We start from the raw sequence: 25,394 nt of genomic DNA, 5'->3' as shown, positions 1-25,394 counted from the left end.
GGCCTGTCCCGACCATAATTATAAGGGCTTTGAGTTGAAATTCTCATAACCATGCTTCCAGATGAAGAGTCTTGTGGACGTTCCTGGTTAAAAATGTCTGTGATTGTAAGATGATGCTCAAAGAACGGATCCAATACGACTAAAAGCCAAAAGCAACGCAAGTGGCGCAAAAGAGGAAGAGAGGAAGAAGGGCGATGCACATCCTGCATATGTTTTCATTAAGCGCTTCCGTGTGATCTGCACACGTCCGACTGTGACACTGGTGTAGTTGAAGAAGGTACTTGATTGAAAGTATGAAACCAACAAACACTTCAAACGAATCTGCAACAACGTAACTGAAAATCTTTCCCTGGTATTAGCATTGCTCGTCACTGTGTCAGGATACAAATTTGGTGTTTGCTGATTTTCCCCAACCGCCGATTCTTATCTAGCGTACTAGCTGTACATAATAATAGATGCACCGGTTTGCTCGAATAGCGTGTTCCAGCCCTCAAGATTCAGCAGCCAAGCAAAATCTGGATCGAGACCGACAAATGATGCATATGTCTCGGCGAAAAGCGCAAAGTCTCCGCCTGCAGGATGGTTCATGATGTTCAGGAACTGCGGATTGAAAGGGACATGGTCCAGCCGTTCGGGTGTATGTTCAAATCTTTGGTGTATGGAGCTACCTTTATTCTAGCACATCTTGACCTCCGATGTTCCAAAACTTGTAGAACAATCTTCTGAGTAGAGTAAATTCATCAATGACCGGGTGGGTTGGTGCTGGAGCCCCCGGAGAGGACCATTTTCCAGATAGCGGTGCGAAACTCGACAGGTAGATTCCAGAGTTTGCAGAAAGATGTGTTGCTCGCTCGCCATGTTTTAGGTGAGATTTCGAAATTGGTCGTATAGTAGCTAGCAACTAAACAATGAGTATTTCAGCGATCTTTGCGGCGTGGGAACTTTGGGAAGCGTGATGAGCACAAAATGAATAAAGACGATGTTTGGAGGAGGAAATCTGCTCGACCCAAATTTATGCGTGAAGCTATTGGCGTTCACTCTCTACAATAACAGCTCACGACTACGCGCCGTGGTTGGCAAGAATGGTGCAAGCAGGCTTATGGGCGTGTGGACCAAGCCCTTCACGATGAGTGTAGTATGTGGCGGCAAGTGGAGACTCATCCAGGGATGATCCGCAGTTGGTACTACCAAAGATGCTAGTGTGATCGTTGGTCACGTGGCCCAGAAATTTGGCCAGTGTGATTGGTCAGAATCTTTGTACAACAGGACGTGACTGTAAGTCTTCCCGGCACTCGAGATAGGGCGCGAATCACATAATGACTCTCGACGACTAAATTGTTGGTGTTGTTGGTGTTGTTGGTGCTGGCAAAGTGGTGTGTAGTCAAATGCAGGGCCCCACAGTACTCGATGGCTTAGCGAGACAAACCCTGTCGTTTCGTGCAGTGGCGTCGAATGGCGTGCAGGCGTCGGGAAAGCGCAAGTCACGACTTCCTCGATTGCGCGTGCGACTCCCCGTATTGGCTGACCGGCTGCTGCCTCGTCGAAACACCTCACTTTCTTTTTGTCGGCCTCACCTATACACTCCTTGTAATCTGCAGCCGCCCTCCTTTACCCATACTTTCGCATATAACGTTTGCGCTAGCGCCGTTGCCCGCCATGTTTATGAACCCGAACAAACCAAAGATCAGGACGAAGACGGTGACTGTGAAGAAACCCGCCCCCGCCACCGCAGCCTCGTCGCCGCGAACGCCCTCCACAGCGCAATCACGCCCCGCCCTCCCGATCAACAGCCGCAGTTTTTCGGGGCCGCCTGCGAATCGCTACAAAGTCACGTCATCTGCGTCTGCGTCTGCGTCTGCGCAAACAAAGCCGCGCGAACCCGCGCGGCGGTCGCTTGCCGTGTCGCACGTGCAGAAGCGCAAGGTCTCCCCGAGCACTCCACAATGGGCGAGCAGCGATGACGAGAGCGAAGAGGAGGATGACCGGTTAGGGAAGAGGCGGAAAACGCGACCAGCTAGTAACAGCAGCGAGCCGATGAACCTGAACCGCACCCTCGAGCCGGACTTGAGCAGGCGCATTCGGATCCAAGAGCCGGAAACAAACGGAGAAACAAATGTCACATCAGATAAGACGTTGGAGAATGGCGCATCGTCGGGGAAGAAGACGGGCGCCAAGAGGGGCAGCCTGCTCCAGGGCATGATGATGTCGCGTGGTGACGAGGCGAAGAACTACAAGGCTGCATTCACGGGGTGCGAAAAGAACCCAATACTGGAGCTGCAATATCCGAGTCCCACACGACCAGAACGATTCGAGGCCGTCCATCCGCTAGACGCGCAAGAAGGATACAGCCCGCTGGAAGACATATACTTTAGCATCGAGGAGATCATACAACACTACCTCCCGACCGATCTCGGGAACGAGTTGTCGTCCGACACTGAGGGCACCGTCCGCCTGCTCAAGCGCGCCGTGTCAAAGAACTCCCCCGACGATTTCAAAACCGAACTCGCCAAATTCAACGCTCTCATCAAGGACAAACTAAGCGATGGAACAATACAACGCATCATGGACGAGATGCATGCGATACCTCTCAGCCTCGTCAAGCGCATCACTGCACAGTCCTACAACCGCATCGTCTCCCCGCAAGCTCACCGCCTACGCAAAGTCAAAGGCAAAGAAACCACCTACGGCGAACTCTTAACTCCCTTCGTCCACAAAATCTTTGCGCAAACTGGTCTCAACTCATCGCACGTCTTTGTAGACCTGGGCTCCGGCGTCGGCAACGTTGTCCTGCAAGCCGCCCTCCAGACCGGCGCCGAATCCTGGGGTATCGAGAAAATGGAACTTGCCGCCTCGCTCGGCTCCAAACAAGCTTCCGAAATCCAGGCCCGCGCTCGCCTGTGGAACATCCACCTCGGCGCCATACACCTCATCTCGGGCGACTTTCTCGAGACACCTGAAATCGATGAGGTTTTGCGCCGCGCTGACGTTGTGCTTGTCAACAACAAAGTCTTCGGCGAGAAGCTCAACAACGACCTCCTGCAGAAATTCCTCGACTTGAAAGATGGCTGCAAAGTCGTTAGTCTGGAGAGTTTTGGCGGCGGCGCAAAACAGGGCGTTAGGCATGAACAAGCTATTGCTGGCCTTTTTGACGAGGAGAGGTTTGAGAGCGGGACGTTTAGTGTCAGTTGGGTTGGGGAGAGCGTCGAGTATTACATTGCAACCAAGGCACGATGAGGAGTGCCTCGTAGCAACTTTGAAGCCTTCACTGATGTAAGAGTTGTAGCTTGATTCGGCGGCGCATCATCTTGGCGGTCTCATGGTGTTGCGGAATCTCCGGCGACGCTGGTTCTATGTGCATTAGAGGGGATGGGTATATACTTCAGCGTTGCCTTGGCATCTGCTAATTTGGATTGTACTTGGGTTCTTGTGGGAGCAGGTGGGCTATCAATACCCTGGCATTCATACGGAGTCTTTCTTTGTAGGTGGGGTTGGCGGGCTAGACTGTACAGCTTATTTCTGAGCGGCTTGAGGTTGGCTCAGCAAATACATCAATCACTTCATCATGAACAAACTCAACGTGCAAGTTCGAATCCTTCAATTTAACAATCTCCAATCCCCAGGCTGATTACGTATATATACCGAAGGATAGTAAGGAGCTTACACAGCTCTATGTACCGAGAAAAGCAAAGTATCCCATCCCAAATATGCACACTGATGTTTTTTGCTCTCCCAAAAATGCCGCTGGTTTGTACATGCCATGTAATCGATAAGGAGTGTGGGTATCATAAAGGAGCGTCGATATGCCGCGAAAAAAAACAAAAAAGAGAAGTCGTTTCTCATTACCTCCACTCTTGCTCATCCACCTCTTCCTCTTCCTCTTCATCATCTACAAGAACATCGCAACCGCGCCCCCAATAACCGCAGCTCCGAACCCAACTCTCTTCACTTCCGCCGCACCACTCTGCAACCCAGGCCGCCCCGTGCCCGCCGCCGTCGCCGAACTCGCCGTCTGCTCCGCCGGATCCACAAACGTGTAGCTCGTAACCGTGCTCGGCTTTCCATCCGCGCCCGTCGTCGTAATCAGCTTGATGCTGCTAATCTTGCCGCCGCCGGGGGTGTAGGTGGTCAAAAACGTCCTGCCGCTGCCGTCCGTCTCGGTGCGCACTTCGCCGGGCGTGGGCGCGAATTGCGCCGCGGACGTAATGACGCTCGCGCGGCCGGCAGAGTCGGTGGTTGTGCGGACGACGGCGGGGCGGTTCTCGGTGGTGGTGACGGGTGCGCCGGCAGCGTTTGTGCGGACAATGGTGACGGGGACGGAGGCGGTGGCTTGCGAGAGGACGGAGGTTGTTTGGACGACGGTTTGGCCTTGGGCGTTGGTCGTGGTTTGCGGGACGGGGATGATGACGGCGCGGTCGGTGGTGGTCGTCTCGGCGGGAGGGGCGTTGGAGGTGGGAGCAGCGGCGCTGGAGTCCTGGGGAGGGGGCGCGGCGCTGCTTTCGAGGGGGGGTTGAGCGGAGGACTGGGGTGGTGGGGAGGCGGAGGTGCCGTTGGAGGGCGTCTGGCGTTTCTTGAGGTCCTGGACGGCGGCGACGATGAGTTTGGTTGCGAGTGCTGGGTTCTTGTCGTGCACTTGCTCGACGCCGCGGTGGTGACTTTCGAAGACGCCTTTTTGGAAGTCCTTCAGGCCGCTCAGAGCGGCTTGGAGGGACTCTTCGGGCAGGGCGTTGAGGAGGTCGTGGAAGGCTTCTTGCGCGCTCGAGTAGATGGAGTTGGGCTGCGCGGCATCCTTGGTCGGGGACGCAGGCTCCTCTGCAAACACAGTGCCGAAGAGAGGCAGGGCCAAAACAGCCAGTCTGCTGAATGAAAGCATGTTGATTCTCGATCCGTTCCGTCTAACTGGTTTCGTGAAAAAAGAAGCGATCGTGAAGTGGAACTTTCAACGAAGGGGAAAAGATCAACTCTATGCAGAAACACGAATTAGCAAGTCGTCATGCCGACAATCAAGAATGCCATGATAACAATAAATCAGCCAGCAATAGGTGCAAAGGACATGTATCCCATTCGGGCTGTTGCGCCTTATAAGACGCCGCACTGATGCCGCGGTCGGGGAGAGAAAGCATAGTTTCGGTCGGAAGAAAAGTGACGCTTACAGAATCGGTTCCGGGTGGCTGGGATGTGGTGCGCTCGTGCGTACCAACTTGTCGTCTTGCCTGTCAACGAAAGAGCCGTAAAACAACCACAGGATTTCAACAACGAGTGTCAGAAGAAGTGATGGAGAGCGAGAGTTTTAGAACAAAGGAATTGGGTTTTGCCTTCCGTTCGTGCCAGCGTGCGGAGTCGTTGAGGCAACTATTTTCACCCGTCAGACCAAGGCCTTCGAACACGAACTACACAGACCCGCACCGCACTAGCTAGCGCAGCACCCACTAGTTGCGCGGCGATCTATCCCTCGTTCAACCCTAACGAGTAATTTTCCCAGCCGACACATCTCCAGACGTCTCACGCATTACCTGTTTCTCAGGCTGAATGAACGAGGTGAAACACTTGTGTCTTGAATGTTGGCACCGTGTTATTCCTCAGGATGGGTATATGCGTGTGCCTCATCGATCCTGGGATTCGCTTGTAAGCAGCCATCCTTGTTGTCAGAAACGTCATGAGTGGATCTGTCACGATGCATTGATGTTGAACTTGAGCGCTCGTGCACTGTCTACCTATACTCTCCAATGAACGATTGCATCACTGCCTCAATGCCATTGCCGACTCATCTCCGCCGCCAACGAGCCAACCCTATTCTCTACCGACAATATTCTTGTATTGACAACTTTTCAACACGTCTAGACGTACAAAAATAGCCACACCCAGTTTTTGCCCTGCAGTGCACATCGTCTCGTCTCACTCGCCCGACCAATCCCAACGCCGCGGATCCCTCGGGCTGTGCTTGACATTCGCCACAACGCTACGCGGCACATCGGCAGCCAGCCCACTTCGGTGTGCGAGCGAGTCGTGATGGTTCAAGTGTTGAGATGCGGGAGGGGCGAGGTGATGATGCAAAGACGTGCAATCTGACGCCTTTCCTCCCACGCTTCGCTTCTGTGGAGTACAGCAAGAGTAGATGGCGCTGTGATGACCTTGTGCACGGCATCACAAGCCGACCGGCACAATGTAGTGCTCGTACTCCTCTCTTGATAGCAATAGCGTGCATCGTATCTTCGGGACTAGGTGGGTGATTGGGTGCGTCTTGCAGCACTGCTACGACGACCTCGCATACCGGAATGACATCCGCGTTCAACGGCTCGACAACGTCCATGGTAAAGTTTGTCATACGACAAAGAAGATTTAATATTACAACCGCCCTACGCTTCTATATTCAGGCTCCGAGTTTGTAAGAAAGAGCTCGCTCGTGCTCATTGCTATATGCAAAAATCCCTCCCGCATCGTCACATTTACATGATACACAGGGCGCCCAAGCCCTTTGCGTGGATATCTAACAGGGCTTCGACATGTGCACCAGACGCCACGCTACCCAAACATTCCTCCTCTCGAAGACGCATCTTAAAAACAGTAGATCCACGAGCCCTTACAACGCCCGAAATTCATCATGTCGAATTCGCAGGTGCAGTTGGTGGTGGACTTGTATGAGGTGTAGCCTCTGCACTCATAGATTGCGCGGCATGTACAGGAGTCGATGGTCGTGGTTCTGGCGATTGACTCTCAGCCACAGTGGACAACGGCTGTGATTGCTCTGGTGCAGACGATGAGGCAACCTCTTCCGCTGCGGGGTGCATCTGTGTGGCTAGAGGTGAGCTAGGTGATGGAACAACAGACTGGGCCTCCTGTTGCTGGACCGCAGGAGCTGCGACCGGTTTTTGCGGAGAGGTCGTCGGTGTGGCTTGGTTGGAACCTTCAATCAGAGGCCGCGAACCCTCCATTGACCGTCCTCGACCATTGGGACTGTCTTGCTGCGCCCGTAGGTTATGCGGTGGAGGGAGGAAGCTGGAACTGCCAGGGGGACTCTTTGCCCGTTCTCGCTTGTCCGCACGCTCTTTGTGGTCCTGTCTCATCTTGTGAAACCAGTCAAACGCACTTCCCTTTTTTTCTGGCTTGTCGGAATCCGGTGGGCTCCCGTATGCTGTGGAGAGATCCGAGTTCTGATGCGAGTCGTATTGTAGACTTCGCCGAGAGCCGCTAGCTCCCCATCCAGAACTACTGCCAAATGAGCTCATGCTCTTGTCGCCCCCAGGTACTGATCCATGCAAGTCAGTCTGGCTTGCAGTAGGCGTTGCTCGACTTTCGCCTCGCTTGTGACCCTTCCAAAAGCTTCGCTTCTCTTCCTTGATCTCTTCGGTCGGATCGGCAGTCTCGGAGTACTCAGTCGCAGTGGAATGAGAGCGATATGAACCGGATGGTGACATGCTGGGCTTTAGTGTTGTACCAGAATTACGCGAAGAGACGGCGTCGTTGTTGTGTGACGACAAAGCATCTTTTGAGCCACTTGAGTGTGAGTAACCAGGGGCAAAGGGAAGCTGTGGAGGATGCAGCGGCGAATGTTGCGATGGAGGAATGTGTACCATGCCAACGCCAATGTCACCACCTGTGAGAGAGTGCGTAGAACTGTGGGCACTCGAGATGGCACTGCTCGGAATGCGTTTCTTTTGAAGTTTGTTTGGCTTTCGACCTTCTCTTGCATCACTGGACGGCGATGCGCCGGCCTTGGCCAGGATCTGGGTGAAGGTGCGCGTAGCTGGTGTCATATCAGCGGGTGGGCCTGAATCGACGGGTCCCTCCATGAATTCGGCCCTCTCTCGTGTCGGTGTTAAGTGAGGACTGCGTTGACCCGTGGCAGAAGGAACAGCGGGTAATAGGTCCGACACTACCTGTGCAGTTGCGCTTGGTGTCACGTCTTCGCTTGGCGGTATGATGCCAGGCGATGGAAGAGGAAATGCCCCGGGTATTTGGTCGAGGACGGGAGTGACGAGTGCTGGTTTTCCCTGCGGTAAAGTCGTCATTGGTGCTGCAGGGGGCATCTCAATCCTTGTTGGCGGCATTGTCAGCGCGCGCTGAGGGGCCGTCTCGGGTACCTCTTCCACTGGCTTTGTTGCAACTGGTACATTTACAGTTTCTGACCTCGCTGGTGCTGCCACTGTTGCAGGCTCTGCAGCCTTAGGTGTTGCCGTGTTTGCCGACTCCGAGCTACCATTTGCTTTTGATACTGGTCCTAGGCTTGCTACAATAGCAGCAGCCTCTGCAGATATTGGCGATGTCAAAGGATTCTTTGGTTCATCGGCGTTGGGTGTTGATGGGCCCGACAATTCTCTTGGGAATCGCGGGCTGTTGAGTGCGGGAGATCGCTTGGAAGGCAGAGTGTTGCTCCTATGCACACCGGAAGCAGTGGGCGTGGCAAAGGCGGGCGTTATGGGACTTGGGACAGCTCCAGAATGCCGCGAACGCTTGGAAGAGGTGGAAACATTTCTGCGAACTCCATAATTTCTGCGTATGCTTTCAGCACCTGCGCTCGATGTGGTGGATGCCGAACGACCAATGCCAGAGTTGTTGCGTCCAGGAGTTGTTGGAGTCCTGGCCTGAGGAGTAGACGGTCCGCTCTCTATTTGCTTTACAGTCCCTTCGTCTACAGCAGTACCCTCCATACCAATCAAAAAGTGGTCCTGGTTGTCAATGAGGAAGATAAGCACGTCTTGACTCAGCCGATAATCGGCCGGAGACATGTCATGCTGTGGATGGGACAGGATACCAGGCTGAAAAATGGCAGCAAGATTGTGAGTCGTCATTTTGTTAACATCAGACTTGGCAGCAAAGACTGCCAGCAGATCCAGAATGTACAAGAGCAGCTGGCGGTTGAGGGATGGCAATCCTTTGATCAAATGTTGATATATCCGCACAGCTGCATCCGGATCAAATCCTCCCGTGGATGGAGATTGTCCTTCTATGTATCCTACTGCCTCGGCCTGATGGCCACGCAGCGGTTGGCGAAACGGATCATAGTTCCCGAGTGGAATGATTGGTTCCGGAAGGTTGTTGAAATATCTCCGTAATATGTTGGCTGCGTCGTGTACTGTGTAGCCTGTCCAGTCGAGGCCTTTTCCATATCTCGGCGGGGTGTCAAATGCAGTCTTTAGCTCCTTGATCCTCTTTTCCGACCCCGCTAGTCGGAATATGCCTTCAACGTCGGTCGCTGCTTGGTATTAGCATGTGAAGAGGCACGCACAATCGAGCAACGGACCCTTTTCCTTGAGATATACACCGCATTTTGCGACTACGATGGGCACGTAGCCGTAAATGTAGCTTTCTCCGTGCTCGTTGAATAGCGATATGGCTACGTTCGCATAGGGTATGCTCTGTATGAGGGGTACACCGAAAATTCCGGGCTGTGCCTCTGTGTGTAACAATAAACGTTAGTGAATGCAAGCGATTAGGATTGGCGGGGAGGTTGCAGGCTCTCAGATGGAGAGCTTCGGCCTTGTCAGGTACGGCTGACAAGCTGAGAGCGCTGCACTCGGAGCTGGCACATGTGCACGCCCAATGACCGCGGAGAGGTCGTACCTTTTTCGTCCTCCTTTCTCGCAGGGCGTTTGCTAAACTGCCTCCACCACGACGTCAGGTCGCGCTTAGCTGACGCTGGCTCTGGTGTTTGGAGCGCCGTGGGCTGGAGGTCTCCGTTGCGCACGCGCGGCGTATGCGCGTGGTTCTGCATGCCCGGATTCGGCATGGCGAGCGAGCTGAAGAGCGTCGCAGCTCTCCAGTAGGTGGCTTCTGCTGCGGGGGATGGATCGCAGCGTGGTGCGAAGTCGCGATATTCAGCTGGAGGTGCAGTCGGGCCAAAAGTGGGTAGGCGGCAGCAGGCCGGGGCCGCGACGTCACAGCGAACGCGAGGGACTCAGCGCGCGCGCTGGAGGGCACAGCGTGTTGGCGGGTGAGTAAGAGTGCGCGGACGGCGGGCGAAGCAGTCGTGTGTCGTGCGTTGCTGGCGCGAGCGGCGATGTTGGCGTACACTGAACACGGCGGAGCTCGAGTAACGGCAGCGGTTAGGGGCACTGACGAAGGACAGCAGCTAGCGGCCTGGTGGTTGTGGCTGTCGGCCAATCGACAGAATCCTGGATAGACGGCACCCACGTCGCCTGACGTGCAAACACAGCACAAGAGGGCTGGGACGGGGTAATGCAGGCGGCAGATGCGCGCGCCGATCAGTAGCAAATGCGATATAGAAAGAAGCTGTTGTTGATTCTGTCGTCTATGCCGCTGCTGTGGTTCAATAATAAAGAGGCCTTGGCGGGAGACGGGCACAGGTACAAGCGCGTGGCCGGCGAAAGGAGCCAGAGACAATATTATTGACGTCGTGCGACCGGGTGCGGGGAGGGATTGGTTCGGTCGCTAAGGCGCAGGAGGGAATCTACCGCTCTTCTGGCAAGCAGTCCCTTCCAAGCCTCTCGAGATATTGTGGGGGTTGGTCTGGTGCATCGAGCGCCCGGAAGCTAGGACCACTTTCGAAATTTGGGAAGGAGCTCTGAGCTCATGGGCAAGAGCAGCCCACGACCACCCTTGCACGTCATACCCAATACACTATTCCGCAAATTTCTGTAGCCGCACCCATCCCATCCTACACTACACGCCTCTACAGCCATGGACTCGTGGGTGTGCCAAGACGTCATATTCCTGTTCCAAACTGATCGTGTGCCAGGCTTTCCGCATCTGAGCAGCGCGAGCTGCAGACGCGCATGGAGAAGAAGCAGATGAAGGAGTTTATGAACGTGAGCAATTGCACACGCACTCTTGTTATCGGCCGCTAATCATCGCAGATGTACTCCAACCTCGTCCAGCAATGCTTCGACAGCTGCGTCAACGGCTTCGAGAGCAAGTCCCTCACCTCGCGCGAAGAGGGCTGCGTCATGCGATGCGTAGACAAGCACATGAAGGGATCACAGCGACTAGGCGACCGCTTCCAGGAGCAGAATGCCGCCATGGCACAACAAGGAGGCTTGCCTGGCAGGTAAAGCTCTCACCGCGAGATGCACATGTCAGAGTGATATCAGCGAACGACTTACGATCCTGTCAATGTCTGCACAAGCGTCAGCGGCGCTTCGGCCATATGATTGCAAAAGTTGCGTCCAAGGACGATTTGTACAATATAGAAATGGCACTTGGGTTGACTAGGGCGCATAATATTCTCCATTTCACCGATGCATGAAGTTCGCGAATCTCGGTGAAATTTGGTTTACCGTTGTGGTCCGCATGACTATCTGTACAGCGATGTTTCCCGAATGTATGCTCGAACAAGCGCGTGGTTCGGACAGGCGTGGCTCCGCTAGAGCGAACTGCTACCTACAAGTTCCACATCGTTGTCTCATTCTAGCGGTGTATGCGTGATCATGTGTCGGGGCTATGCAAGCAACGCGTCTTTGGATGGATGTCCAACAAAACTCGCAAAGATGGAACACCTCACATGAAAACATGCTTGGATTTGTACAGGGCGTTTCATGTCACGCCGACAGAACTCGGGCACTATGAAGACATCCAGGTTGGTTCATTGCCCTGGAGAACTGGAGGCGTAGGAATGATTTCAGAACAGTCAGTCCGATGCGCGAATGCGGTAATCTACCTCAGATCTGGCCCAAACCTGGAGCACTATCAAAGGCCCGATAGCTGTCACGCTGTCGGTGAAGATGAATTGGCAATGACGATATCAATGCAATTCAGCCACAAAGCCGCTGCAATCTCGCTTGAATTACCTGTGCGTGCAAAGCGTCGGGCCTTTGTGCATCGTTGTTGGCAGCACGATCTCCAACCCCACACCAATAATGGCAGCAGAAGAACAAGCAGGGGAGGGTCGAGCATAACCGAATACGGTCTTGAATAGCCACAAATTGCGTGTTATTTGCCATGATCCAGACCTGTATCTCCAGTTTGCGGTGTTGAGCACAGCCACCGCTAAGGTTGCGCGCGCTTGGCGTCTACTTGGCGTGACGTCGTCGCAAGTTCACACGCGCTTGCTCCGTCCCTGCTTTGGTTTACAGCCTCCCCGTCACACAGCAGGGCTGCTATATAATTCGCGACTGATCCTCAGCAACCTTCTGTACCATCAAGCATCACTCTAAGCATTTCCGAGATACAAACAACAACCTCTCAACTTTCTCAACACTTCCAAACCAACAAACAGCAAGATGGGTCTTATGTGGCACAAGGGATTCGGTGGTCGCCATGCCGGTACGTTCCTAGTTCAAGGCTAGAAAGCTTCACTCCTGCCGATATCCGTTTGCTGACATGGTTCTTCACAGGCGGCGGTGTTGTTGCTGACAGGCACGGTGTCCGACGGGCTCCTTTCCGCCTGTCCTGCGGACGCTTCAGCTGCTTCCGCTAGAGCATGAATACCTGATACCCTCTCTTTACGAGTCACGACTTGTACGTCTTTCCACGCGGAGACAAATGCATCGTCTAATATTGGCGCAGTCCAACCTCATACCACACCAACATTATCTTGCGATGGCGTTGTTCGGGACCTTTTGTCGGGAAGCATAGCTGGCATTGTTTGTACTTTATGGACAATCAAACCTGTCGATTAGCTTGATACCACATCATACCCACAATAGTAATACCACTGATTTTCCAATGAAACCGGTCCACATAACTGCCTGAGACGTGACAGTGTTTGATAACTTGTGATTTGTGAGAGCTTCTTGACCCTGTGACGTCACCCCTCGCCAAACCTTGTCCCGCGGCTCCACACGGCTGCATCCACGGATCTCCATCACGCGCTGCAGCTTCAATTTTGACGTGGGGTAACATGTAAGAAAATGGAAGCCACCACATTCTCATCCCCATGGGCGAATATCGGCACGGTCGCAATCCTAGGTATCCCAAGATGCGCTCTATACTTATAATCAATCCAAACTCTACAGAGTCCATGACCAATGGCCTGAAGCCACTCGTTGATGCACTCCAATTCAAAGATGTCCATCGCACCACTCACCATATGCTTCCACGCAACTGACCGCAGCTAGACCGCCTACGAATACTTCACCGCGCCCTCGGGGCCCAAGAGCATCAACAACGAAGACGATGCCGCCGAATCTGTGACGCACTGTCTCCCCGCCCTGCGCCAACTCCTCGACCGCCACGACGGCTTCCTCGTCGCATGCTACTCGCAACACCCCCTCGTCCCACTTCTCAAGAATGAGCCCGCGATAAAATCGTCTCGCAAGCCCGTCACCGGCATCTTCGAAGCCAGTGTCGGGACAAGTCTTCAACTCATCCATCCGGATGAAGCTTTCGGTATTGTGAGCACCGGCAAGGTCTGGGAAGACATCTTGTCACAAGCGACGGAGGCGTTCTTGGGCACGGCGAGTAAGCGTTTCGCGGGCGTGGAGACGACGGGCCTAAATGCGACGGACTTGCATGATGCGCCGCCAGATGAGGTCAGGAAGCGTATGAAGGACGCTGTTAAGAGGCTGTTGAAGAAGGGGAATGTTGGGGCAGTGTGTTTGGGATGCGCAGGTATGGCGGGCATGGATAAGATGGTGAGGGAGGCGTGTGTGGAGGAGTTGGGGGATGTCGATGGGCAAAGGGTGAGGATTGTGGATGGGGTTGTCGCGGGTGTTGCGTGGTTGGAAGGAGCTGTTAGAGCTGGCTTTTAGATTGTGAATGTCCAGATATAACTCGGTATTACAGTGGACAAATATCAAAGATATCCGAGCATACCAAGCCCTAGCCTACGAACTTGGAGACGTACAAAGGGAAGCACTACGATATCGGGTAAGTTTGTAGTAAACAGCTGGTTGCGGTACTGTGATGTACATCCATGTCGATGAAAAGTGGGGATGACGTACATGCTAAATGCTTATTCCCACTCCAACTGCGATGAGCAGCAGCACTCCACATGCTTGTACCGACATCGATCCTCGACCCCCAATCCAGTATTTTCTTCGTCTTCGATCTGCCCTAGTATAGTTCTCTATCGAAACATACCGTGACCTACTGTCTTTGAAGAATCGCACCTCTCATACCTAAACATGGAGTCGCTGCCCAATGAGCTCCTTATCCAGATTGCTTCACAATTCGACACGGAAGCTCCTAGTGTCACCAAATTCGCCCACGAGCCTTCTTCACATCTAACCGAATGCGATTTCACGCCACTCAAGTCATTATCCCTGGTCTCATGGCGCTGGCGCAAAATTACCTTACCAATCCTCTTTCGCTACTCTCGGATATTCCTTGACAAGGAACCACAATGGGTTCCAATCGACGCGCGTTTGGTGGATAGTATGCAGACCCAGTTGACGAAGCTCAGCAATCACGAGTTCCAAATATACCACAAGAAGGGCAGCAAGTTCAAGAGCAGCTCCACATTTGCATATGACGAAGCTTTTGACGACTTGCTCATCAACCTGTGCCGCATCCAAGATGGTGACGACTTTCTCAAGGCGGTGCCGCACATTCTCTGGCTCCCACATCTGCCGAAGGCATTTGATGGCTTTGCAAGATTTGTTGCACAATACGACCTGAAGCATCACATCAAGAGTGTGGTCGTGCATACGGACAAGGAATATGAGCTGCGACATGTTAGCACAGCTGACGCACCCTTGGCTCGCGCAGTTGCTGATGTTTGGACCACCATCTTCAGCCACCTGGAACCTATCAGAGTCGTTGTTGCTGCACCTCCGCCTACACTTGCTGGGCTCTTGGACACGCAGATGCTGAGCGCCGATGTATGGGCCTTTGACATGAAGATGCACTATATTGAGCTAGTGCAACCGGAGCCCTTACGTCTCGAACACATGAAGTCCAAATGTCGAGCATGGAATTCAGCTCTGATCCACTACAGACCATGGAACCACCTCGGTTACAATGAAGGGTCTTCCATTACTGCGTACAGCACGTATGAGTACCACTTGAAGCAGTCACCAAAGATGCTTTATCTCCTGCTTGTTCGCTTGGCAAAGGAGGCACAATCCTGCTGCAACATATCGTCATTCGGCTTCACTGGCGTCTTTCCTTTTGTTACAAATGTCACTGCTATTATTCGTGCCTTGCACAAGATTCCGAAGTTGAAGCACATAAGCTTTCAGCTCGCACCCGGACCAGAGAATAGCTCGCTCGACGACCCCAAGCGCATGGGCAGAGCTCAGCGCAGTGACTTTTGGCTCGAATGGAATGAGAGCTACAAGGTTATTGCAGGTTATCTAGGCGTCATCGACTTCGAAGACGGCGCCAAGTTCAAAAGCAGAGATTGTGGCAACAAGCAGTTGGCAGAAGATGTATCAGGGTACATTGAGCTCCTGCAGCAACGAGGTGCAGGTTGGCGCAAGGACGGCGCGGAGGACGGTGTTTGGATCCGCGATCAATCACTCGACAGGGTTGTTACGCCTGTCACTGAACTGGGCATCGTTTGAGCAAGCCAAACAACGACTGCGCATTTCTGTTCCCCATGTGACGTGGATACAAACTACGTTCTTACACCTGTGACTCCTCTTTCCTGAGAACATCTATCCTTCACCTCAGCATCAAGTCACTGTACCGTCATCATGGTGGGCATTGTATATCATGTTGCAAGTTCTTTTGCAGGAGCTCTTTGGTCGACCACTTGTCATCTCCTTGATGCCTTGGTCGCCTCCCAAGAGCGACTCGAGAAGAGAGCAGTCGGCCACGCACCGAACTCGGAGACGTCCTCTACGTACGATCGAGCCCTTGATTCCAAACAGCTCCTTAGAAGATCACGCCAGGCCGAGAGCAGCCACGACTTGCGCGCTTCATCCAAACCTGTATCAATGAAGCCTCAGACCCAACATACAGCATCACTGGACGATCAAAACGTCGGCTATTCACAAGTCCATCCACTTTTGAACACCGACCATTTACGAAAACCCCGTCATTCTCAATCTATGCCAAACCTCATAGGGCCGAGCAGGGAAAGGCGACACAAGTCCACTAGGCCCAGGAGCATGATAACAACAAGCCAAGAACCCTTCGTCGACCCGACTCACATCACCGGCAACCCGATCATCTCCCGAAGCGAAACTAGTCGGCTTCCCACGTCCCCACTGACCATGAGGGGAGTGCGTTTTGCGGATAAAAAAGATATGCAGAGTGTGACTGGCGGTCGGCATGTGGGAAAGGTCACGGATAATGAGTGGAAGGCATCGAATAAGGCGTTGATGATGGTTAGGAGGATGGGCTAGAGTTCAGAACTAATGAGTTTTTTAACCTACACCTCTGCCTTGTCAAGACTATCTCGTCCTAAAACGTGATATGAACTTCTCCTTTTATGTTAGTTAGAAGTTTCGAGATAATATTGATAAGTGACGACTCTTAGCGACTGTCGAAAGAGGATTTGTGACACGGCAAATGAAGACTGTATACGACGACCTAAAAGCATGCAAGTTCTTTGTCATGTTCACTCCACTGTCGCGTGATCGTCCGCTTCACATACCACATCAGCGCTGCCAGACTATCTCTCCTTAAATCTCTCCGCAGGCTACAACATATCAACCTATCTTGACGCACCTGTAATATACATGGAGGCATCCTAACTCTCCCTTTCTCTCGGGCTTCGGCATTTCGGGCGTATACATTGTCAGGAGCCCGAAGCAAATGTTTGTGGCCGAAAATTCCGGAAGTTGAGGTCCGACCCGGGGCATCTCGTCTCAATGACTTGATGGGTTAGCATTTCCGAGGCTCTGATGAAGGCATATGTACGATGGTCTCTAGAAGGGAGCGAGCTTAGCTGCTTCTGTAGTCACCGCTATTCTGAAGAAGTGGATGCCCCCAATCCCGGGCAAAGTCTAGGTTTCTCGACCTCGGAATAGTTTCAAAGACACGTCGACCACATTCGCAGATTAAACTTAAGGTATGACATGATCTTGTGATACTCGTCTAAGTCACGGTTCGACTCTTTTGGCTTCATCCATGGTGTGCTAGTCTGTGCAACATGGCGGCTATACGGATACGATCCTATGCTTCAATTGCTAGGGCTAGGCACATTGTGCTGGAGTGATCCGAGTCGCGTTCTAGCGCTGTCGAATTGGTTCGATGTCACTCGTCTTGTCGACTTGCGGTGTGCGGCTTGCGGCGACACAGAACCCTGAGCATTGTATGAAGCCCCTGGCCAATTTGAGTCTTGCAAATTCCGCAGTAGATACGGCCATAGGAAGTTTCCGCTCCGGACAAACCACCAATGTCACCCAGGATAGGAGGACGCGTCGTTTCCCTGGTATGTGCTAGCATGCTCGGCCGATCAGTCGCGACTCAATCAGGGGTTCGCTGATCGCGGGGGTGCACAGGATAGATGCTATCGGCCGTGAATTGAGAGCTGATAAGTAACAACACGGATAGATACTTGACCGGTCCGGGCTCGCAAGGGTGCTTCTTCGGGATCTGCTTCGGCTGCAGGGGAAAGCGGCCCTGGCGCCTCCCGAGGCCGATGCAGATCCACGTTCGTCGATTAATGAACCCTTGCGATCCGGGGAACCTTGACATAAGCACGCATGAAAAAGGTCTGTGTCTATGCTGGCTGACGTAAATCGTTATACAGTACTCTCGGTCTCGGTCACGGTCACGATGCGTTTCAGTACACCTGGGCATCCGCACGGCGGCTTTTCGTCTCGATTGTTTGCGGCATTTTTGAAGTATTGGCTTCGGAATAAATGCCCGATACACGTCATACACAGCGTATTGACGGAATCGTAGCTATTGTACATGAGCAATTGAGATCTGTGGGAGCTCAAAACGCACTGTCGATACGCTCTCAAATTGCCACCTATCTTCGTGTGAACAACACACTTGCATGTGATTGCGTCGAGAAGACATTGGTATCAATCCGCAGCTCGCATATTACGCCTCAGCCCAAGAGTATTGCTTGTGTGTAGATATTGAATAAAGAATGGAGATTTATTGCTACATAACAGATCTCACCGCTACCATCGGGACTATCTCGGTCGGCTATTCATCTTCATCTTCATCTTCCCAATCAGACTCATCATCATCGTCACATACATACACCGAAGGAACTGTCTCAGCACTAGTTCTGGTAACGGTCTGATTTAGCTTAGGAATAGCTGCGCACACCGCCTTGCCCTTATCCTTGTCGACTTTCGCGTCGGGTGGTGACTGAGATTGCGATGCAGCAGTGACTTCTGTCAGACTTGCGGGTGGCATTTTCGGGTATGCGCTCAGACCAAGGAGTGTTGGCTCTACTGCTTTGAGAGATGCTGTCCGTGCTTTGTACAGGAGCCGAGGCGCTGATTTCGCGAAACAGGTCCTCGTAGCTGCGATCGGTGTCGTACGGATCAGTGGTCTCGGGTCCTTGGGATTGCGATCGGGGTATGGTGCACTGTCTGCGCGGCCGTTTGGAAGGCGAGCCCTGAGGTGACGTTGGACTGGCCTGCGCATCATTTTTCCTCGGCCGTCCCCGTGGCCGTTTGGTGCCCGGTTTCAATTCGGCTGGTTTCTCGACTTTTTTCTTGACTTGTTTCTTGACTTGTTTCTCGGCTCGTTTCTCGGCTTGTTTCTTGGCTTCTTCCGTTTTCTTCTTCATCAAAGTATGCCATTCCTCAGCGTCTGTTCCACTGGGTGCCTTTGGTGTGTCGCTTGGCGATGGAACAAGGTTTCCATCATCATTTACCTCGATAGGTGTCATTGGTCTACCAGAGTCTGTGTTCCCTTGTATTACTCCACCATTTGCCCCATCTGGATTCAACTGTATACCAGGCTGACTGGGCCATGTGTGCATATAACCTTCTTCTGGGCTTGTTTGTTGAGTCTTCTTTCCCGACTTTTTTGGTAGTTTTGGCTTTCTTTCTGGGAAGCGCGGGACCTCCGGAAGGTCCAAATGTTGGGCCCACCACGCACCTTTCTCCCACTTTTTCCATTCCATGCGATGTTTTTCCACATCGCTATCTTCACACTGATCCCAATTGGTCCCGTGGTTCCCACCACAGTTCAAGCAGCGCGGTTGCCTATTGCACTTTTGCGATGGAGGATTCTTCACGTGCTGCATAGCGCATGTAAGGCAAGGACTATTAGTCGAGTTCTCTTGGTAGTTGGGTGGCTTGGATTGTGGAGGTAGTTTGCATTTGTCTCGACCTTGAATTTTCATGTGCCCTGGACGGCCGCAATGGTGACAGAAAATGGGTAGGGCACGCAAGTCGTGTGGTCTAAGGAGACGATGAGTGTCAGTTTAACACATCGCTTTCAGTTATATCGTTTTGACTTACATTGCACGCCCAATCAGACCACTCAAACTCAGATACACGCCACACGCAGAGGCGGCCGCACTTATAGTGTTAAAGTGCCATAAAAGTTTACCATTCCGGTACGAAGTTTTGGAAATTGGCAGTCCGGTGGTAGTCTTCCAACTCATGATGTGATCTTGATGTTCGCGGGAGATCTTACTCATTTGCGACCTGTGCGTTTCGTGCGGGGCGTATACTTGGATCCAGACCACATAATCACCCAGTTGAGGAATAGAGTCTTCAGAGAGGCCTAGCTTAGAAACCAGGCTCTCTAAAGTCTCTTGTTGATTGAGCTTCTCAAAGGCAAGGAGATCGATGGTGTATAGTTCGAGGCATCTCCTTTCATCGGTTTATATCACATTGTATGCGTTGATAGAGTCGAAAGGGGGACCAAATCCATGCACCCTTTCAAGGAATCTGTCGTAGGATTGTTGTCGAAGCAACGCGTGTTCTTCATTGTTCGCCAATGAAATGCGGATTTTAGGCAAACGCGAATACCATTGCGACTTGTTTCCTGGATCATTGGCCCTTTCTCGCGATGTTTGGAGTGAATCGTTTGCCCGTGTCAGACTTGCCACGCTTTCTTGCAGTATTTTCAAGGCAGTCTCTTGAGTACCTAGCCTATCCTGCAGCGTCTTCATGGCAAGTTCTTGAGTTCTTGACGTTTCCTGAAGTAATTGAAAAATGGTACCAAGATTGATGGCCTCTGTCGAACGCCCAGACATGAATTGTGTTACCGCAGGGCCGGCCTGAACATGGCGTTGAGGATCTTCTGAGAGTGGGCTGGTATTGACATGATCACCGAAAGGCATTGCGAAGGAGTTGAGAATTTGTAAGGATTGGAATAAGGAGAGGATGATGAGAGAGAAATGTGTCTGTTTCGTTGTCAATCGAGGAAGGATGATTTGGCGCGCTGAAGCTACTTTCTGACCTGCTTAACCTCTTAAGACAACTTGCTAGAGCCGGTCGTAGAAAATAGTAATGATTCAGAAGCAACAGGCTTCGTATGTGCTAAGCCGCATCCTGGCGAGTTCTAGCTTTCATCGGTACCTACCACCGTGTTGAGCCGCCGCGTGTCTGTCTTCTTGAAGAGAATGTGGTAGCAAATCAGCGGGCGTAAGAAAGTAAGATTTACAGTATACCAGCGAATAATAATTGAACTCAACCTATCGGACCTCATGGCGACTACTTTGCCGCTTCAACCAGGGTGCGGCCCATTTCGATACCTGTATCGGGCCGATCGGATCATCGTCTTCACTGTCCCCCCCTTGTACGGTTCGTTAGCGTCTTTCTCTTGCACGAGCCAATGCTAGGGATGTTGTCCAATATGATGTCCTGGAAACCCTTGCATTGGCTCTTGCACGAGAAAGAAGCTAACGCACCGTACAAGGGGGTAAATGCCGACATTCGTTTGGAAGCCCAAGCAATCACCACTAATGCATCCATGGCCATAGCCGATCATGGAGGCTTCTGGATGTCTTTGCCTCCAAGATAATCCATAACAAAAGCAGTACGGTACATACGTGATGTCAGACGGGCAAACGTAATGTAGGTTGGCCGCTAGGTACGCATGGCTTCGTAAGATTCCACTGAATAATCTCGGACAAGGAGTTAGACAAACAAGAGGCCAAGATCTTGCTTGCTTATCACGCCGATTGTCTGTGTCCCCCTTGCCAGCTCTTATCCAGCCCGACAACAACACTTTGCCTGCAACCATAGGATATCCCTTGGAAAGCTCCGCAGCTCTCACCACGATGGGCAGAAGACCCACCCTCAACTCCATACCTAATATGTCAGATGGGTCTCACCGACATTTTGTTGGCGGTGTTAGCAGTGCTTCCCGTCACATATTATTGTCTTGGCCGTCACCTAAGGGTTAAATATGTAGCATACAACGCCCCAAAACTGCCTGCAGTCCTCTACCTACTTCGTGACATATACTCAAGTCACTCGATCATGATTATGAGTGGCTTTCATTAACTCATTCATTTATTGACCGCGTAGACTGAAAGCATCAGTCGATGAGCAGGTGATCCAAGCCTCCAACCTGCCACTTCCCGAACAAATCCTGAGCAAGGAAGTGAAAACACATGATCTGAAGCCTTCCCTATGGTAAGGTTAAATTCAAGCACAGCGAGCAGGCTATTAGATACTGACATATTGCATTCGCAAGACAATCCTGCCAACTCGGAAGACTTGCGGTAAAGCCGGGGTGAGCCGCATCTATGAGCAACCGTGACGCTCATATGGATGGATCTACACTAGAAACAGGCGACCTCGATGATTTTCACTGCATTATCGTGTCTTCAAACTTGAAGCGGTGTTCCGACCGGCTGAATAAACTTCTCGAACGTACCAAGAGTGAGCGGCGACCGCCAGACATCATTGCCATTCAAGACCCTCCAGCGTATTTTCCTTTCAAAGAATGTGGCAACTACATCCAGTGGTGGAGTACGGCAGACGGAAGCGAGCTAACATGCAAAGAGAACCCAAGTCGGGTCCGATATGTCCAGCCGTACGGGAGGAAAACAAGCGGACCAGGAGAGGATCTCGTTCCATTGGAAAAGGTTGCATTCTGCATACACAAAACACTCAAGAACTACACGATCATCCAGGCACAAGGCAAGAATCGTGGCTTGTTGGTCACACTGTTTCTCACCACCGAACATGGAAACATTGCAATCCATAATCTCTACAACTACGAGCGAGCTGCAGATATCGATGAGCTTATTGAAGCCTGTCGCGACAAAACCTACGCGCACATCATAATAGGCGACTTCAATCTACGTCATAAGGATTGGGAGGGTCCGACCTGCAGGAATCCACATCCGGAGGCGAATACACTTGTACAAAAGGCCGGGGCTATTGGCATGACCTGCGTCAACAAACCAGGCCACTTTACGTACTCTCGTGGTGAATTCAAGACTCCAGGTAATGAGTACAAGAGTGTTATCGACTTGGCATTCGTCAGCACTCTCCTTGTTGGCCATGCCTCGCACGATGTCTTGGATGGCGTTTTCGATTCAGACCACCGCCCCATTCGAGTCACATTGGATCTTCGGGTGGAGCGTAGAAGAAACTACCGTTATCTCTGGAGCGAAGTGACAAACGAAACTTTTGCAGACCTTGTGGAAAAATTGGCTGCAGACATGGACTGGACCGCACCCGAGTCTGAATCTGCCGCATTGCAGATGTTGCAAGATTTCATCATCAGAGTATTGGACCCCGCCGTTCGCGACCTCGTACCACGTGAATTGCTGAATCAACCTCTGCCAGTGAACCATCGTACCTGGACAAGTGTTGGTGTTCGGATCAAGAATTCTCGAAGCAGAATTGTCAAGCTAATGTCGGGACGACGCGGAGTTTGGTCTGTTGTCAAGCGAGCAGCTTGCTGGAGCAGACCTAAGCGTATAGCTCAGACACCAGCCTTCGAACACAGAGGCAGGATTTATACATCGGATTCAGACAAGGTACGGTGCTATGTTGAGTCTACATGGACCAGAACTCAGAGGAAAGGACCTGCCCGACCGTCATCTCCGTCACCTCTGACCGCTCCTTCCCGCTCTTCGTCAGAGTCACAGCAATTTGCAACAACACCAGCATCCTCGACTGGAGAATCACCATGTATGAGCCGTCGGTCAATACCGCCCTCAGATCTTCACAATATAACTGCTAGACCTGGCTTGCCCTTGCCAATATTCAGTTCCACGCGTCCACAGCACGTTGCACTAGACAAGCTTGAGAAAGACGAGCTCAAACGAATTTTGAAGGATCTACCCGACGGTAAAGCGTATGGTACCGACAACATTCCCTACGAGGCTCTCAAGAAGTGCCGCAAAGTCATCGAACCTATCTTGGAGACGATCTTCAACGCATTTTTACAATTCCGTTTACATCCGGACCATTTCAAGGAGACAATAACGTTCGTGATACAAAAGCCGGGTAAGGATGCTAAAGTGCCGACGTCATATCGTCCCATCGCCATACTGAACACCATTGGCAAAGTGTACGAGCGAATCATTGCGAATAGACTCAAAACCCTTGCGCAAACTCACAATCTTCTTCCCGCTACCCAGTTTGGTGCTCCCGGACGAAATACTACGTTGGCACTCGAGCATCTGCTCAACGGCGTCTATCGTGGATGGCTGTGTAAATCAAAGGTCAGTCTTCTTTCCTTGGATCTCAGTGGTGCCTACGATCATGTCGATCGTGAGCAACTTCTGGATACGTTAATCTCCAAAGGAATTCCTGATTGGTTGGTGCGAATCGTCTGGTCTTTTCTATCCAACCGCCGTAGCTTCATTCATATGCCAGGTTTCGAAGGCGACGAATACTGGATCGATGTCGGCATCCCTCAAGGAAGCCCATTGTCACCTCTACTATTCCTATTCTACTCCGCCCCTATCCTTGCAAAGTTTGGTAAGGAATACGGACCAGAAACAGTTGCCATGTTTTCTTACGTGGATGATACCTATGTCCTTGTCGGGACCGCGTCTTATGGCCGTAATTGCAAAATTATGTCTGAAATACACGCAAAACTGTACGAATGGGCCAGACAGAGGAATTTACGATTTTCTCCCGCAAAGTACAAAGTGATGCACTTTGTAAACAAGAACGAGAGGGACTGGAAGCAGCACATGAACTGTTCGGATTTGCCCTCTGTACCAGGATTCAGCAACATGACGGGTGCGCAGAAGAAGAAGGTCCTGCCCAGTGAACTTGTTGTACTCGGTGTCACTCTTGACAAGTGTCTGACATGGGTTGCGCACGTCCAAGCTGTAAGTATTTCCGTCACACTCTCAAGACCTCTACCAACACTTCAGCAGATACGCGAAAAAGTGAGGAACTGTTTGGAGAGTTTCAAAAGGTTCATAGGTTCAACGTGGGGCGCGGATCTCATACGTAATCGTCAGCTTTACTACGGCAATATACTCCCTACCATCGCATATGCTGCTCCAGCATGGTTCACGTGCATTCCATCAGTGCCATATCAGCCGAAAGCTACTCCTCTAACATATGGCATTGCAACTGACGCGTTGAAGATCCTGTGCTCACTGCAAATCGAGTGCATGCTCGCTCTTTCTGGTGCAAGGAGATTGACTAGCGCAAAGGTCTTGGAGAAAGAGATGCACATCCTCCCAATTGTCCTCCAGCTTCATCGGATATGTATGACACACCGATTGCGATGGCATCATAGCCCTGAGTATATTGCTATGAGAAATATCCGCATGTCAGCGTCAGGGCGTTTGCCGCTACCCAAAAAGTCCCTGGGACACTCGAAGGCCGTCCTTCAGACGCACCCTTACCAGACCCTGCGACGATGTGTTCAATTAGACGAGGTACGATTGCGTAAAAGAGTTGGAGCTGCTTTCGAAAAGAAGTGGGAGGATATCAAGAAGCGCAAAATGATGATAAAGGAGTACTACGACGAGATCGTACATTATGTTGCCAGTCTCCAATGGAGAAAGTTTCGACAGAGACGAAATTCCCACGAAAAGTTCAAGCATCCCGCTTATGAAGCAGCCTGGATGGATCATTCCTTACGATTTTATAACGGACTTACCCGCGCGCAAAGCTCGATTCTTATCATGATGAGGACCGGAAACATCGCGTTGTACGGCAATCCCATCCACCGGATGGTCAAGGGCTCGAAAGATTCGATGTGCAGGCAATGTGGTATGCACCTGGAGACGTCTGAGCACCTGCTTTGCCATTGCAAGAAGCTTCACATGGAGAGACAGGCTCTCACCACTGCTGCCGGACACAACAATTTCCATCTCTTCATGACCACCGATTGCGACCTCGCATCTGCTTGGGCAATCCGTTATTTTGGCCTTGAGCAGTTCAAGCATGTCAAGGATGACAAGAGGTATCAGTTTCCTTTGAAACGCTCTAATCGGCTTCGATAGACAGTTGTCTTTAGATACCTAGACACCGTAATAGACTTGTACCCTCTTAGGTTGGCTTCGGCCACCAATTTTGTAAACCATATTTTGTGACTATATTTTGTACTCCAGTTGATCTCACTAATGTAATACAGCAGTAAGTATGCGCCCCGCTCATTTTGTGCAGATTTGCTGATACTAAAGCAGACGGCCCCCCCTGCTCTCGTCGAGCAACTTTTCCATATGTAAGTCCCAGCATTAAACATTAAAGTGA

The 25,394-nt window shown here is 51.8% G+C and overlaps 12 protein-coding genes across 12 annotated transcripts; 8 read left to right on the top strand and 4 right to left on the bottom strand.

The window, feature by feature from the left end:
* Nucleotides 1–435: 435 nt before the first annotated feature.
* On the bottom strand, nucleotides 436–588 carry SNOG_16011 (hypothetical protein; the record flags this gene model as incomplete). Its single annotated transcript, XM_001806090.1, has 1 exon — nucleotides 436–588. The coding sequence occupies one exon, from the start codon at nucleotides 586–588 to the stop codon at nucleotides 436–438; it is 153 nt and encodes a 50-aa protein (XP_001806142.1).
* A 1-nt stretch (nucleotide 589) lies between these two features.
* SNOG_16010 (hypothetical protein) lies at nucleotides 590–730 on the top strand (the record flags this gene model as incomplete). The annotated part of the gene is made up of 2 exons (XM_001806089.1): nucleotides 590–637; nucleotides 680–730. The coding sequence occupies 2 exons, from the start codon at nucleotides 590–592 to the stop codon at nucleotides 728–730; spliced, it is 99 nt and encodes a 32-aa protein (XP_001806141.1).
* A 926-nt stretch (nucleotides 731–1,656) lies between these two features.
* SNOG_16009 (hypothetical protein) lies at nucleotides 1,657–3,565 on the top strand (the record flags this gene model as incomplete). The annotated part of the gene is made up of 1 exon (XM_001806088.1): nucleotides 1,657–3,565. One exon carries the CDS (start codon nucleotides 1,657–1,659, stop codon nucleotides 3,232–3,234), a length of 1,578 nt encoding a protein of 525 aa, XP_001806140.1. The 3' UTR covers nucleotides 3,235–3,565.
* A 321-nt stretch (nucleotides 3,566–3,886) lies between these two features.
* SNOG_16008 (hypothetical protein) lies at nucleotides 3,887–4,870 on the bottom strand (the record flags this gene model as incomplete). Its single annotated transcript, XM_001806087.1, has 1 exon — nucleotides 3,887–4,870. The coding sequence occupies one exon, from the start codon at nucleotides 4,868–4,870 to the stop codon at nucleotides 3,887–3,889; it is 984 nt and encodes a 327-aa protein (XP_001806139.1).
* A 2,037-nt stretch (nucleotides 4,871–6,907) lies between these two features.
* On the bottom strand, nucleotides 6,908–9,724 carry SNOG_16007 (hypothetical protein; the record flags this gene model as incomplete). The annotated part of the gene is made up of 5 exons (XM_001806086.1): nucleotides 6,908–6,993; nucleotides 7,040–8,101; nucleotides 8,648–9,190; nucleotides 9,224–9,391; nucleotides 9,559–9,724. 5 exons carry the CDS (start codon nucleotides 9,722–9,724, stop codon nucleotides 6,908–6,910), a joined length of 2,025 nt encoding a protein of 674 aa, XP_001806138.1.
* An 839-nt stretch (nucleotides 9,725–10,563) lies between these two features.
* On the top strand, nucleotides 10,564–11,183 carry SNOG_16006 (hypothetical protein). Its single transcript, XM_001806085.1, has 3 exons — nucleotides 10,564–10,643; nucleotides 10,694–10,763; nucleotides 10,812–11,183. The coding sequence occupies exons 1-3, from the start codon at nucleotides 10,636–10,638 to the stop codon at nucleotides 11,004–11,006; spliced, it is 273 nt and encodes a 90-aa protein (XP_001806137.1). The 5' UTR covers nucleotides 10,564–10,635; the 3' UTR covers nucleotides 11,007–11,183.
* A 902-nt stretch (nucleotides 11,184–12,085) lies between these two features.
* Nucleotides 12,086–12,624, top strand: SNOG_16005 (hypothetical protein). Its single transcript, XM_001806084.1, has 3 exons — nucleotides 12,086–12,216; nucleotides 12,288–12,411; nucleotides 12,460–12,624. Exons 1-2 carry the CDS (start codon nucleotides 12,174–12,176, stop codon nucleotides 12,368–12,370), a joined length of 126 nt encoding a protein of 41 aa, XP_001806136.1. The 5' UTR covers nucleotides 12,086–12,173; the 3' UTR covers nucleotides 12,371–12,411; nucleotides 12,460–12,624.
* Nucleotides 12,625–12,913: 289 nt separating this feature from the next.
* Nucleotides 12,914–13,643, top strand: SNOG_16004 (hypothetical protein; the record flags this gene model as incomplete). Its single annotated transcript, XM_001806083.1, has 2 exons — nucleotides 12,914–12,961; nucleotides 13,011–13,643. 2 exons carry the CDS (start codon nucleotides 12,914–12,916, stop codon nucleotides 13,641–13,643), a joined length of 681 nt encoding a protein of 226 aa, XP_001806135.1.
* Nucleotides 13,644–14,018: 375 nt separating this feature from the next.
* Nucleotides 14,019–15,398, top strand: SNOG_16003 (hypothetical protein; the record flags this gene model as incomplete). The annotated part of the gene is made up of 1 exon (XM_001806082.1): nucleotides 14,019–15,398. One exon carries the CDS (start codon nucleotides 14,019–14,021, stop codon nucleotides 15,396–15,398), a length of 1,380 nt encoding a protein of 459 aa, XP_001806134.1.
* A 132-nt stretch (nucleotides 15,399–15,530) lies between these two features.
* Nucleotides 15,531–16,184, top strand: SNOG_16002 (hypothetical protein; the record flags this gene model as incomplete). The annotated part of the gene is made up of 2 exons (XM_001806081.1): nucleotides 15,531–16,061; nucleotides 16,092–16,184. The coding sequence occupies 2 exons, from the start codon at nucleotides 15,531–15,533 to the stop codon at nucleotides 16,182–16,184; spliced, it is 624 nt and encodes a 207-aa protein (XP_001806133.1).
* A 1,895-nt stretch (nucleotides 16,185–18,079) lies between these two features.
* SNOG_16001 (hypothetical protein) lies at nucleotides 18,080–20,047 on the bottom strand (the record flags this gene model as incomplete). The annotated part of the gene is made up of 3 exons (XM_001806080.1): nucleotides 18,080–18,959; nucleotides 19,218–19,574; nucleotides 19,734–20,047. 3 exons carry the CDS (start codon nucleotides 20,045–20,047, stop codon nucleotides 18,080–18,082), a joined length of 1,551 nt encoding a protein of 516 aa, XP_001806132.1.
* A 1,693-nt stretch (nucleotides 20,048–21,740) lies between these two features.
* Nucleotides 21,741–25,144, top strand: SNOG_16000 (hypothetical protein; the record flags this gene model as incomplete). The annotated part of the gene is made up of 5 exons (XM_001806079.1): nucleotides 21,741–21,750; nucleotides 21,777–22,705; nucleotides 22,738–22,872; nucleotides 22,955–24,000; nucleotides 24,592–25,144. The coding sequence occupies 5 exons, from the start codon at nucleotides 21,741–21,743 to the stop codon at nucleotides 25,142–25,144; spliced, it is 2,673 nt and encodes an 890-aa protein (XP_001806131.1).
* Between the last annotated feature and the right edge of the window lie 250 nt (nucleotides 25,145–25,394).

The sequence above is a fragment of the Parastagonospora nodorum genome, assembly GCF_000146915.1.
Source record: "Parastagonospora nodorum SN15 chromosome Unknown scaffold_42, whole genome shotgun sequence".
Lineage (NCBI taxonomy): Eukaryota > Fungi > Ascomycota > Dothideomycetes > Pleosporales > Phaeosphaeriaceae > Parastagonospora > Parastagonospora nodorum.
This window is presented reverse-complemented; position numbering and strand designations above follow the sequence as displayed.